Source organism: Periplaneta americana, chromosome 15 (assembly GCF_040183065.1).
Source record: "Periplaneta americana isolate PAMFEO1 chromosome 15, P.americana_PAMFEO1_priV1, whole genome shotgun sequence".
Lineage (NCBI taxonomy): Eukaryota > Metazoa > Arthropoda > Insecta > Blattodea > Blattidae > Periplaneta > Periplaneta americana.
In genome coordinates, this window is record NC_091131.1 from 108,831,439 (window position 1) to 108,847,108 (window position 15,670).

Below are 15,670 nucleotides of genomic sequence, written 5' to 3' on the forward strand. Positions count from 1 at the left end.
CCAAAATCGGTTTTTCAATAACATGAGGCTCCACCCCATTACTATAGAGCAGTGCGTGGCTTCTTGAATGCAAACTTTCCCAGTAGGTTGTTCGGAAGAGGAGAACCCTTGCCTGGCCACCTATGTCAACTGACTTGATGCCCATTGACCTTCCTCTGGAGCTTTGTGACAAGTGCTGTGTACCAACGTGATACAGTTGACACTTTGGAAAAGCTAAGACAATGCATTATAAATTCAGCTGCGCTAATCACTTCACAAATGTTATGGAACACTTGGCACAGAAGGTTGAGTACCTTTTAGATGTCTTCAGGATAGCTCGAGACGCACACATCGAGTTGCACTGACCATTCTTCGAAACTCGGAGAGTTTTTACATCAAGTTATACAAAAAGTTATGTTATAAAACCATTATTTATACTTTAAATTAGCACTTATTTCTCGATCCCTCTAAGCGGGACACGGTGTACTTTATTAGGGAGTTCCGTGCCCCTCATTCCATTTTATTAAGTATTCTATTTTGACTTGCATTACTTTTTGTTATCTAATCTACGTATAATCTAATTTATCCTAAATTCTTATCTTATTACATGATTTCTCATTTCACCTGTATTACGTGTAACTCCATTTTACAGCCTTTCAAATCTCATTTCTCTACCTCTAGTCTTTTCTTGTCTTTCTCTCCTAGTACTCACAATCATAAACCAAATATAAAACATTTGCTTTCTTATAATTTTGTAAAGGTTAATTTCGAAAGTCGTAATATTCTTTTACCAAAATGTTGTCCAGTAATGATTAATTATTTTGTAATGCATTTATTTTATCTTCCAAGAATTCTTCAGTCGTTCTCGATGGCCTAGTGGTACCATGCTTTCCATTGGACTCTAGGTTCGCGAGTTAAAAAATTTAAACGAGAGTGACGAATTTTCAAGGGACGATATAATTCCTTACAGTGGCTTCTTTAACAAGGAAAAGGAATCTGTGAGCTCATGTAGTATTTTTATCCTACGTAAAAGAACCATACCCGTGATAAAGGGCTCCAGGCAAAATATGCCTGTAATTTTTAAAAATTTGGTAGCACAACGAGTTCATATGAATGGCCCATTCTTCACTGTTAATGTATACCATACCCCCAAGCCACATTTACCACGTAGAGATACAGTACTTCCAAAACAATCAATCATAGTTATCAGTTGAAGTTTTAACATGGTATAAGCACAGTCTAGTATATAGTCACGAAGCTTGAGTTGAGGTTGCTAGGAAGAATAAAGTGTGCAGTACTACTTCGCATTGTCTGTAATGAGGTGATAGTAGCGATCCTAGTTGTTAGCATCTATATTTAGATGCATATTTATTACATATTGAGCTTCGTGACTGTATATACTAGACTGTGGTATAAGGTAGAGCATGATCGCAAACTCGTGGCACCAACATGCGTGACCTTCTTTCTGAGGCTTCAGAGTGGGGGGTTAAGATAAGAAATGGAGAATTGTGGCTACGCATATTTAAATAATTTCAAGGGAAAAATTGTTCCGGGGCCGGGTATCGATCCCGGGACCTCTGGTTGAACGTACCAGCGCTTTACCAACTGAGCTACCCGGGAACTCCACCCGACACCGTCTCAACTTTTCCCTTTATATCCACACAACTCGCGTGGGCTGACGAAACGCCAGAGACCCACATCGAGTGCACACAATCTCTGTGTGACTTGAAATTGTGGTTTTCTGTTAACGTACACAGTAACGTATATATTATGCAAATCTATTCTTTCAGGTAAAGCTCCCTGTAAAGCAGATTTGAATAATTTCAAGGGAAAAATTGTTCCGGGGCCGGGTATCGATCCCGGGACCTCTGGTTGAACGTACCAGCGCTTTACCAACTGAGCTACCCGGGAACTCCACCCGACACCGTCTCAACTTTTCCCTTTATATCTACACAACAAATTATTCAAATCTGCTTTACAGGGAGCTTTACCTGAAAGAATAGATTTGCATAATACGCATATTTAGATAAGGAAATGGCGCTGTACCGAGTACGCACTAAGAAACCAGAGAAAACAGTAATGAGTGAGACGAAATCCTCGGGAAATTAGAAGAAGGGAGAGATCAAGAAAAACCCGAGGAAGAAGAGTAATGGATTAAATAAGCGGAAAGGACAATTTTGAAGAGAAATCGTCCCAGAGTCAGAATGCGAAAATATTGTTCTTCTTGCAGGATCGAAAGTATTATTGCTTATAGTAGTAGTAGTAGCAGCAGCAGCAGCAGCAGCAGCAGCAGTAGTAATGCTATTATTACCACCATCATCACTACCACCTTCCCCCTCTTTGATCACCGGTTGGTCAGGAATTCCCTTAAAATATTGCGTTCCCCATCACATGGCTTCATAAATCCTAGTTAATCCAACTGCTTTGAGAATTAATACCGCTGTTGTCATCGTAATCTCGCTATGGAATCTGGTACAATAACATTTTGATGGATAGCAGATCAGACAGAGCAGCGGGACGACATCGATTCTTCGCAATAAGCTGCTAAAACACTGTCGAAATTGATTCTATTTCGCAATCCTCAAAACACGACTTGCTTGCTTACAATAAATTATTGTGCGATATGTGACTGTTTAAACTAATCTATTATTATTATTATTATTATTATTATTATTATTATTATTATTATTATTATTATTATTATTATTATTACTTACAGTTCATCAGTTATTCATAGATTTCAAAAAGGCGTATGACTCGGTTAAGAGAAAAGTTTTATATTATATTCTTATTGAATTTGGTATTTCCAAGAAACTACTTCAGTTAATTGAAATGCGTTGCAGTGAAACTTACAGCGGAGTCCGTAGGTCAGTTTCTGTCTGTTGCTTTTCAAATTCACTGCAAACTAAAGCAAGGAGATGCACTGTCACCTTTACTTTTTAACTTTGCTCTAGAATATGTATTAGGAGAGTTCAGAATAACGGAGAGGGTTTGGAATTGAACGGGTTACATCAGCTGCTTGTCTGTGCGGATGACGTGAATATGTTAGGAGAAAACCCGCAAACGATTAGGGAAAACACGGAAATTTTACTTGAAGCAAGTAAAGAGACGGGTTTGGAAGTAAATCCCGATAAGTCAAAGTATATTATTATGTCTCGTGACCAGAATATTGTACGAAGTGGAAATATAAAAACTGGAAATTTATCCTTTGAAGAGGTGGAAAAATTCAAATATTTTCGAGCAACGGTAACAAATATAAATGATACGCGAGAGGAAATTAAATGCAGAATAAATATTGGAAATGTCTGTTATTATTCGGTTGAGAAGCTTTTGTCATCCAGTGTTCTATCAAAAAAGCTGAAAGTTAGAATTTATAAAACAGTTATATTACCTGTTGTTCTGTATGGTTGTGAAACTAGGACGCTAACTTTGAGAGAAGACTAGAGGTTAAGGATGTTTGAGAATAAGGTTCTTAGGAAAATATTTGGGGCTAAGAGGGATGAAGTTACAGGAGAATGGAGGAAGTCACACAACGTAGAACTGCACGCATTGTAGTCTTAATCTGACATAATTAGGAACATTAAATCCAGACGTTTCAGATGGACAGGGCATGTAGCACGTATGGACGAATCCAGAAATGCATATAGAGTATTAGTTGCGAAGCCGGAGGGAAAAATATCTTTGGGGAGGCCGAAACGTAGATGGGAGGATAATATCAAAATCGATTTGAGGGAGTTGAGATATGATTGTAAGGACTGGATTAACCTTGCTCATGATAGTGACCGATGGCGGGCTTATGTGAGGGCGGTAATGAATCTCCGGGTTTCTTAAAAGCAATAAGTAAGCTATTATTATTATTATTATTATTATTATTATTATTATTATTATTATTATTATTATTATTATTACAGCAAGATTAGTATTACTTCCATATAACTAGAGCAGGCAAGTTCATAGAGGACAATTCTAGCCTTTAAAGAAGATGCGACAGTGGTGTAAAATATCCTTTGAGCGTGTGCTAGCACGCGATTCTGATATTCTGCATTACTGTTGCACCTCGTTCAAAGGCTGGAAATGCTCGCGCTGAACATGCCTCTACTAGAGCGAACTTATTTCCGACAAGGGACCCCCCTAGACCTGGGTTAATATTAAGTTGATTGAAATCCACATAAAGAAAGAGGGAAATAATTTCGCCAATTAATACCACAGAAAATTTTAGCAACATTTTTTAAGAGACTATGAATAAAATATATCGCAACACTGAGTGTTATTCAACGATTCAGTGCACAAGCAACGGGTGTGATGTACAGCATTACACACGACACCAGAGTTCAAACACCACAAATGATTCTTGACCTTACTCACTAAGTTGTTAAAAGTTTCAGGGACGCATGAAGGTCGTCAGTGTTGCGGTATATCTAATTTGTGGGCAGATGCCTTCCTTTACTGCGCAAGCGTGTGTTGCTGAACCGAGACCACATGACGTAATGACGCGACAGTTGAGAGCGCGTGGAATTATCTCTGGTTTCAACACTTTCCATATTCGTTACAACCTTTAAAGAGCGTGCGCAACAAATAATTTGTGTCGTATGCAGAATTTGTAATGTAGATACTTTCCATAAATATTGATCTTTATACAGAATGTCAGGGAAATGAGTTCATACATTTATTTCAGTAATGGATGGAAATGAAATAAACAAAAAATACGTTACGGGTTAAGGCATATTTTTAGCGTTTTTTTTCTCACATAAAAATGCCTTGTTTTCAGCTTAAATAGTACTGTGTTTGTTTTGCGCAGCATGGAGTGAACGTATCAAAGTTTCGTGACCTAGCTTTTAAGTACAACTAACCAACCAGCTACAAAAAGTATCGTGTTTGTGTAGATAGAGCACCTGAATTTCAAAGTGGTAATAGTGAAAGCATGGGAAGCATAGAGTGGTAGTCGTCTCTCAACAAGGCGATAAATGCTCTCTTATGATAGAGAAAAGATCCAATAAAACATGAGTGTGAGGGTATACAAATTCCATACGTAGATCTATCGACATGCGTCAGCGTAAGTAGCGCTGGTGGTATGGATTGTTTTTAATTGGGAGAAATGGGAGAAGCCAGAGAAAACCAACTGTGACTTTTCCTGCCCTAAGTTTCACTATGAATTTCTCAATGAAAAATCGCAGGTCTGGCCGGACTCGAACTCGAACCGCCTGAGTGACTTGCTCATAGTCTAGACCACGCAGACATCGCAGAGACATTAGTATAAGCAAACAAAATATCACGAAAGGTTTGGTCATTATCAGGGAAAGGATTTATATGTAAATACATATTTACTTATAAAGCTAATATAATTTATATTTTGCATTATCTTTATGTTTCACAATGTGTAGGGTTGAAAAATCCTACTTTTATTTTCCATATTTTTCCATATTTTAGAGTTTAGTACATATTTTCGTTAATTTCCATATATTTTCCATATTTCATATAAAACAGTCCATATTATATTAGGTTTAACAATAAAACAAAACAAAATTCCATTAACTTTTAAAAATACATTTCAACAATAGAGATTTAAACACATGTTCAGTAATCCCTTTAACATCAGAGTTATTTGAAAATTAGCAGTCCTATCAACAATGGGAAAGTAAGTTACAAAACTGTATTAATTTAATTTAAAATTTTTAACAGACTTCAGTTGTGCAGCTCAACAGTTAAATGCCAGTCAGAGTACACATAGGTTCAGTTTTGTAAATCATACTATAAAGACGGTAAATATGCCAAAAGTACGTCATTCAGTCAATTTAAAATCAAAACTAACAAGTTACATTTCAGAATTTAAAGAAGATGGTTTATCAACTGACAATAAAATATTATTTTGTAATTTGTGTCAGTGTGCAGTATCATCTACACAAAAGTTCCTGGTGCAACAACACATTACAACTAGTAAACATCAGGCCAACAAACAACTAAATTCCAAGCAGAGACAATTGTTTTTAACACAACCAACAACATCGAATGTAAGATCTGAGTTTAACATCGACCTGTGCCGTTCTCTCATCTCTGCTGATATTCCTCTCTACAAACTAAAGAATAAGGTCTTCAGGGAATTCCTTGAAAAATATACTCAACATACAATCCCGGATGAGTCAACACTTAGGAAGACGTATGCTCCATCCATCTACGATGAGACAATACAGAAGATAAGAGATGAAATTAAAGATAGTTCAATTTGGGTTTCCATTGATGAGACTCCCGACAAAGAAGGTAGACTTGTTGGTAATGTAGTTATCGGTTTGTTAAGTGAACAATATTCTGAACGAATTCTTTTACATTGTGATGTTCTAGAAAAGTGCAATAACAAAACTATAGTTAAACTGTTCAACGAAGCTATGGGTATCCTGTGGCCAAAGGGTATTATGTACGATAATGTGTTATTCTTTATTAGCGATGCTGCCCCTTATATGGTCAAAGCTGGACAAGCATTATCTGTTGTATATCCTAAATTGACTCATTTTACTTGTGTGGCGCATGCATTTCATCGTGTGGCAGAAGTGGTCAGAGACAATTTCCCTAAAGTAGATTTGTTGATTTCATCAGTGAAAAAAGTATTTCTCAAAGCTCCCAGTAGAGTTAACGTGTTGAAAGAAATGTACCCTGAAATTCCATTGCCACCAAAGCCAATTTTAACTAGATGGGGTACATGGCTAGAAGCAGTTGAATATTATGCCGAACATATAGACTCTATTAACAATGTTCTCCTTGCATTGGACTCTGAAGATGCAGTCTCAATTGATACTGCGAAAACAGTTACCTGTGACATAAGTGTGAAGAATGACTTAGCTCACATTCAGCATACATTTTCATGCATCATAAAAACGCTCAAAAGTCTCCAAAATAGGCACCTTTCACTATCTGAAAGTTTTGAAATTATAAATAGTACTGTGGAACAACTGAATCGTGGTAGAGGTAAAGTTGCAGATGCAGTAAGAGCTAAGGTGGACACTGTACTTTCAAAAAACCCTGGATATGAAGAACTACAAAAGGTTGTTGCTGTGATGAGTGGTGAATCAACAGTGAAGATTAACTTGGACTTATCCCCAGCAGACATTGTGAAATTGAATTATGTACCAGTTACTTCTTGTGACGTCGAACGCTCTTTTAGTCAGTATAAATCTATCCTCAGAGACAATAGAAGAAGATTCACTTTTCAGCACTTGAAAGAAATGTTTGTAACCTATTGTTATGGTAACAGACAATAAAAATTGTGTTTTGTTGAAACTACATTGGAAGATAAGGTACGTCCATTATATTTTTTGTTTAGTTTGATTAAAATGTACCAATATTTAACGTACATAGTCATTTTTTTATAATTTTAAGTCCATATTTAATTCCATATTTTGGTAAAAATCCATATTTAATTCCATATTTTGGTAAAAATAACTACATATATATTTACATATTTCATATATTTTTAGTCCATATAAATCCGTTCCCTGGTCATTATATAAAATACGATATTTTAAAAAAATCGGGGAAAAAACCAGAACATAAAGAAGCAAAAGCAGAAAGAAGAAAATGAAAGCAAAAAGAAAGAAGCATAAAATGAGAAGAAAATAGAAATAAAGTAACAAAGAAATTAGGAACAGAATAAAGAAGAAAAATGAAAGCAGAATAAGAAAGAAAATGGAAACAAATTATGGAGTAAAAATTTGAAACAGAGTAAGAAAGAAAAAGGAAGCAGAATAAGAGAGGAAATAGAAGCAGAATAATATATAAAAATACAATAAGAAAGAAAACTGAAGCAGGATCAGATGTATTAACATAAATAGAAGAAAAGATCAGAAGAAACAAAAGCAGAAAATATAGAAGCAGATGAACATGCAAAAATAGAGGCAGAATAAGAAACATAGACGAAAAACAAGAAAGGGTAAGACTATTCGGTGGAAAAACAGCAAACAAAGAAAAAAAAAAAGGAAAAGAGATGGGATACAAGCAAGAAGGTGAGAATAGAAGCAGATGACAAGGGGGAAGTAAAGAAAAAATATATAAGAGAAAACAGATAAAGAAAGGGAGAAAAATGAACCAGGAAAAGTGATGGGACAAGAAAAAAGGTGAAAATAGAAGCATATGGCAAGGGGGAAGTAAAGAAAAAATATATAAGAGAAAACAAAAGAAGAAAAGAAGAAAAACGAACCAGAAGAAAATAATTTAAAAAAATAGAAAAATGTTAGCAGGAATAACAGCAGGATAAGATGAGAGGAGGAGAGTAAAAGGAAACCAAGATAACCAATCAGGGAAAATAAAAGAATGAAGACGAAGCGTTGAAAATATGGAAAGGAAATGGAAGGAGGAAAATAAATAGAGAATAGGAAAGAGTAAAGACTGGTTTACAATAAACCGGGAACAGAAACAACGAGAACGAGAACGGAAATATAGCTAAAATAAATGTAGGCTATTTAAATGTGAGCATTCACAATTAACTTTCACATTCCCGTTCCCGGGCTCCGGCAAGCTTCTCGTTAATTGTGAATGCTCACATTTAAATACATTTATTTTAACAATATTTCCGTTCTCGTTCTCGTTGTCGTTTATGTTCCCGGTTTATTGTGGATCAGCCTTAAGAGGAGAAGGCTAACGGAAAGAATAACACGAAGAGAACGACGCCTAATGTTAAACTTGTGAAGTTTTCCTCTTCTACATTGCTACATTCCTGATCCATTTTCTTTCTTGCGTCGTCCATCGATACATTTTTATATGACATACCAAATATCATACGAGTATTTACGACGCAAGAAAGAAATACATGTAGCAGTGTTGTTGTATAGTACACTGTCAGAAAGAAATGGAAATTGCTCTCCTTGTTAACATGGCCTACTTGCTCAGCGTTCCTCGTGTTTTGCCTTAGCACGTCAAATATTTCACACTTTCAATTTAAATCAGTTTCTTTGCGGTTACTTTTCAGTTGTCTTGACCACAATGCGGCAGCTTATATAATGTCTGAAAACGCAGTTATCTTATCGACAGGATTCCAGTTTCTTCCAGATTTTTCAAGCAGCAATGAATGTTACATTGTAATCACGTTTAGCACTCGAGATCTGACAGGACACCTATCAGCGTGCGAACTGCCTCTCATCACAAGAGTGATCGTTATTTGTTTCAGTTACCTTGATTTCTGTCAAAATGTAATCAAATCAACTATCAAAATATAATTAATCGAAATGTATCACAGTACTTTAACTCCCTCCTGAATGCTTAATCATATTTCTTCATTTGTTTATAATGCCCAGGATTTCATAATAATTAAGTCTTCTCCATTCTTCTCGTTTTAATTGATACCAATTTTCTATTTGTGCATCTCGTACACTCAACAAATATTAAAACTACGATCCATTTTATGACTTCTGCAACAATGTCTTCAAAGTCAGCTATGTTCTTTCCATAACCAAAAAGTACGGCGTCCGTATTTCAGCCCTATATTTTAACTCGGCCCTTTTTTTGTGTGTTAAGTTACATCTACATCGTATTTGATAAAATATAATTTTCTTGTTTATATTAAAATAAAGTTACCAGATTTTTTTTTTTTTTTTTTTTTTTTCGGGGGACATATCGACATATGAAAATAGTTTTAACAGGCCTGTTAGTTTGCGTTCACTTATATTGTTTTACACAATTTAAAGAATTAAAATACTGGTTCTCATTCTCAGGTTAAACTACTTTTTCTTCCTTCAAAAGAGTGAATTTACAGGAAAGCAAGTTAAACGTTTCAGGACCAATTATATTCTATTGTCTTCGCGTTATCATTCTTCAGATTTTTTTTGGACTAATTAGGTTATTATTCTGTACAGTTAAACTACACAAATCTACACTACCTGAGCTATTACATGACATCTAAAACAGAAAATCGATAAGTTTGGACTTATCAAGTTCTTCCCCTGTGCTCTTCATGTAACAAGCGTTACTAGTAGCAAGAAGGAAAGAATAAATGATTTAATGATTACATTTGTCACTTATTTATAATATGATATCAATACATTTCAACAGTTCAATCCACTTTTCTGCTCTGTTGACAACAGTATGTTTTTCTCTTTTGAGATCGTTTCGTCATTGTTTTATTATGATTCATAATGTGAGCGACTAATTCGTCCCCTGTGTTTAATTCTTTTTGTACATTTTACCTTTCATCTATCCACACAGACAAAAATAGAGTAAGATCTGGGGACCTTGATGGCCAATGCACGTCACTATCGCGGCCGAGCTATCTTTTGGGGAATTGAGATTCAGATGATGTACCATCTGCGCGTACGGATCTGTGCAGCTGTTTCTCTACACCAGCGGTGACCAAAGCGGGTGTCGTGATTAGGTACATCGTGTAATCACAGACATTCAAACGGGTACGAGGAGTTTCCTGTGTTTCATTCACGTACTGAAGGCAAGCAGTGGCGGTATCATGTCGCTCTAGAAACTCTGTCTCTACAAGCAGTAAGAGGTGGTTTCGTAAAGAATGAGAAGGAGAACTTTTTTTGTTGTTCTGTCGGACAAAATGTAATATGTTTACTTTGCTCAACAGTTCAATTAAGAATATATAGAAACATTAATTGCCACGCTGAATAATGTATTAGTAGTAGTAGTAGTGGTAGTGGTAGTGGTAGTGGTGGTGGTGGTAGTAACCGCTAAGTAGGCCTATGTGTTCCTATTCTGTACGTGCATTAATATTGATATTTTTAGATCTTCTCCCTAGAAGGATAAAATTATTAAGTTTTATCTCAATTTTAATCTTCTTAATCTTTAGATGAGGGTAACTACTGTATGTATTAGTTATTCATTTAATAATAATATTGTAGAAAAACTGATTCAATATTATGTGCCAACGAACTGTAAACGCCAGGAATTGACATGTGTTAAAACATAGCCAGGAAGAGAAAGATGACATAAATAAATGTAAGGAAGTCAGCTACATACCTAATGGGATTTGAAATATCTCGTGCTCTAAAGCCTTTTAATAGAACAGAATTTCTCGAAAGAGTAATGATTAAAATAGCTTAAATAATTTGTCCATAAGAAGTTATTAATTCTGAAAAACTACGAATTTCTCGACCAAGTATCGAGAGAAGAATTTAGAAAATTCTTGATTATATTCAAGAGGAAGGTTAAAAAACAAAGCAAAAAACATCGTATAATATTCACTGGCTCTTGATGACAGCAGTGACATTACTGATACAGCAAAGCATGAGATTTTTATCCGCGGGATTGATCAAGATGTTAGTACAGGAACCACCACTGGTTGTAGTTTTCATGCCAAGTACCTTTCCTCCTTAGTTCATAGGCTATCTGTCGCATGTAATCACTGCAGTTCGAGTTTTAATCACCGCTGCTCTACACCCATTATGAACAGTGCTCTCCTCGGACGATCTCAGAAGAGCGACACATACTGCTCCTTTGTACACAGTACGTAATAAATTTCCGTTCCTTCATACCGTTTTAAGGCTTGTTATGCGTAACATTAAAACAACTGTATCTCCACACCCAGTGAAAATTGGGCACAATATTATGTTTATAAGAACTTATTTACTCAGAATAGTTCATACTATTACACCCTAAAATATTTACCATTCCTCCTGAATCATTTTGATGTATACGGCATTGGTAAATTATGAGATGATCCCATAAATATTTTGAAAACATTTTCTGCGTAACTGTACTTTGACTGCATGTTCGGTATAATGAGAAAGTAAGATGATGACAATGCAAAATAAATTAGCCGTCTGTACAGCTTATCTAATTGCACAACAGCTTTTAAAATAAAAATATATATATTGAACCTGAGCAGGAAGAGATCTCAAACAATGTTTTAATAAATGCCTTAGAACAGTATAATTTATTTTCTCATGGAGAAGTAATTGCAGGTACGAGTACTGTATAAGCAGCAGTAGACGACGAAGAAGATTGAATAGTGGCCGGCATCTCTGCAATTGTGTAACAGATCGTGCAAGGCGATAAATGCTGATATAGATTTTTTTTACTTAGAGTGTTATGAGAATTTCTAGCTCTGTACAGAGGTAGGTTAGAGGTTAGAAGAGTCCGTGTTCAAATTCAGGTGAACACGGTACTTTTCATATCATCGTAGCTTGCATAACAGAAGTTCAAACAGACAAGCCGACAGCATACTGCATCGGATGTTCTGTCTCAGACAGGAAGGTTTTGCCTCGGATCGTCCGATATGAAAGTGGTTACACACATTCTTATGAAGCTGCAACTTAATAAGAATGCGTGTAATCATCGTCACATCAAACGGTCCGAGACAGAATGTCCGATGCAGTATGCTGTCGTGAGCAGGTTAAGAGGGACCAAAAGGGAGAAGAAAAACTGCTATCAGTCCAACTTTAATACCAACTGCAGGTGGATTTCGTTCAGTCACTTTTCTTCTTGTCTATACCACTTAAAAATATAAATATAATTTTATTAATATGTGTGTCTTAATTGTTGCAGGTGTCCGGTGATGGGCAGAAAAAAATGGTACTGCAGCTAGTGCTGCCCCAAGCGGGACTGGACACGATTAAGCCGGAGCCACCCATAACTCCGGATTATATTCACTACGGTAAGAAATAGGTTACATCCATTCGTTACACTATAATTCAGATCGCATCCGGACTTTTTGTCACAGCCAAAACGTACCACGAACTTTTTGTCACAATTTGAAAATACGAGGCGTAACCTTCCCACTCGTCCCACAGCTAGCAAACCATATGTTGCGCGAAGCGACTGCGTGTACGTGATAGAGTAATGTCCTGGCATGGCGCGTGCGCCAGCGGAACTTCCCGAGTGCTCTCAGTAGCTTTGTTGCCTTGGTTGAAGATGAACTTTCCTATTCCAGCTCCCGCCGCGTATGAAGTGCGGTCAGTGATAAAGTTTTTGAATGCACAGGGCATAGCGCCGATTGATATTGATCGTCAGCTGTGCCAGGTCTATGGGCAAGCAGACAATTTTCAGCAGGACGCCAAAACGTGCATGACGAGGAGCGCAGTGAGAGGCCAACCATCATCATACGCGACCTTGTGGAGCTACGCACCATCTCACAGTGGGACGGATTGCGATTCTAGCCGGAACAAAATCTAATATTGATAAATTCCTTTCGAGTCGTTGAAAATGGCAAGATGAAGGTAAATTATTATGACATTTGATGAAATATTTGTATGAGAATTATTATTTTAGTATAGAACGCCTATTTGTTAAACAAAATCATACAATAATAGAAATTTCATACAACTAATGCGAATAAAAAATTAAAATGAACAGAAATTATTTCACACACTACTATGAAGAGAAAAGTAATATATGTAGTAAATTTTATGACTCATGTTTAGAAATCTGAAGCGTCTGTTGTATCTCCAGAAGTGTCGGACCCGCTAGCGCTAGTGTCGTCCTCATCTTGGGGTTGCAGTTGAGCAGTGCTGTTGTTTGCACTCACAGCTGGTACTTGTAGCAGTTTAATTTCCCTTAACTTATAGTTCTGATTTTCTTGGACTTTGATGTCGATTGATCTGGGATATGATGGGATCAGAAGTTACTAACAACATGTGTAGGACATCTTCAAAGTTTCTCTCACGAGAACACTTCCTAGCGTGATCTAACCTGTACTTTCCTAAATCTTTGTGTCTTGCCTCTTGAGCATCTTCAGATAACATCCCAACAGGAAGTATGGAAGTTTCTGCAATTTTTCCTGCTGTATCAGTATTTTATGCAAGCTAGATGGTATGTAGTACCATGGATAAAATTGTACATATAAATGGGCTGTATCATTGGTGTACTTCTCAAAAGCCTCAATACTTATTGAATATTCACATGAAATGGTGCATAAAACGAGATCTCACTAATGCCCGTAATATTGGCTGTAATTTGTGGGTTTTCAAAAAACCGACGTGCTGTATTGCCATCATTTGATGTCCAGGGACACCAGATTTCGGCTTGTCTATAAGAAGCCCTAATTGAGAGCGAAATCTAGAAATAATATTCTCTTTTCTGCCTGCAAAAATATCTTCGTTGTTGCTTCTGACCTGCCAGGAACAAGGTTTTTTTAAGAAAATATTCCTTTTTACGGTGCCACTGCATCCAACGTCTGTTAAAATTACTTCGAATATTTTTCAAAATATTACAAATTCACTTCTCACTATTAGAATCACATGTTTCAATACATAATTTGTTCAAAACATATCTCATCTAAGTCGCCACTTTTATTGGCAAATATTGGAAATATATCACGGCGCGAAATCACCGGTAGCGGTTCCAAGTTTGAAAAAATTAACCACATGCAGAGCGGTCAGTAGGAGCAAATGAAACTAGGTTAGTCTTAAAGTGCACACTTAAACCTACATTCTGACATAAAAATAAATGTGACTATGTGTGACTCTGCTGTTATAAGTCAACGTTTACTTTGACTATTACACTCTTACTACGTCATACTACTTTTGACCAATAAAACGGTACGAAAGGACGTATTTCAACCAATCATGGCTGCTTATCGCACAATTTTATCGCGTCCCTAACATTTGTTTAATTTTATCGCGTCCCTAGCATTTGTTTCTTTGTTTGCCAACATTTGAAACTGCGCTGGTCTGGACGTCAAAAAATATATAAAATTACAAACCACTCCAGTCGATGCACAGCAGTTTCAAATATGACTCGCATTGGCATTCAAGAACAAGAATTAATAAAAATTACTGATCATACCTATGCATCTTCTGAAATCCGATTTACAAATAAATGAAGAGCACCATTCGGAAATCCTGAATAAGTTGAATACACCATGTAGGCCTAAATCAACGAGTTCCACTTCTATTATGCACACGTCCAATATAACATCAATTGAACCACCAACCACATTCAAATTTGAAAATTGTACATTCAATAATTATTCCTTTTAAAATTATTCATTCGGAAATTCTGAATAAGTTGAATACACCATGTAGGCCTAAATCAACGAGTTCCACTTCTATTACGCACACGTCCAATATAACATCAATTGAACCACCAACCACATTCAAATTTGAAAATTGTACATTCAATAATTATTCCTTTTAAAATTATTCATGTTTATTTTTTATGTCATCGTCGTTAATTAAAATTTTTCTAACACTTGTGTATATTAGTTAGGTTATGTAATAGCTTCTGCTATATGATATTATGGATAGTCACGTATCGGAGATTGTTTAATATTAAGATTTATTGAAAATCATCGGTCAAGTGACGTTGATTACTGGGATTCGGATAATTGAAGTGGAATGTTGCATTTTAATAAAAATGAAACTGAATCAACAAAGCCTTCTTGACTAGTAACATTGCCATCGTGTATAATAGATCGAGAACTTCTCGACGAGAAGGCATTGGTCACTACTGCCATCTAGCATGTATATAGTGTAATATTTGTAATGTTGAGATGGTACAATAATACATTTGAAGACAGTTGTATTTTCGTAAGTCAATTAATATTTTATTGTATTGGAGTACTTCGTGACTTCTAATCTTTATATATTTTCTTCTAATCGTGTAATAGTCAATTAAATCCCACTCGAGTTTTGATTTTCTCTAGATAAATCAAAACGTCTAGTGAGATTACTGTTGATAAATAGTTTTAAAAATTCGCATTTGCCGCCCTTAAGTTAATATGCCGTTTCTAAAAATTCAAAGTTATTATTAACATGAAATT

At 36.0% G+C, this 15,670-nt stretch overlaps 1 protein-coding gene across 1 annotated transcript in view; it reads left to right on the top strand.

Moving 5' to 3' along the window:
• LOC138715258 (proton channel OtopLc-like) overlaps positions 1-15,670 on the top strand; it is a 117,753-nt gene that overhangs the window by 57,977 nt on the left and 44,106 nt on the right. The window contains exon 4 of the mRNA XM_069847985.1: positions 12,457-12,565. Coding sequence (XP_069704086.1) covers positions 12,457-12,565 — 109 coding nt within the window. The remainder of the gene's footprint in view (positions 1-12,456; positions 12,566-15,670) is intronic.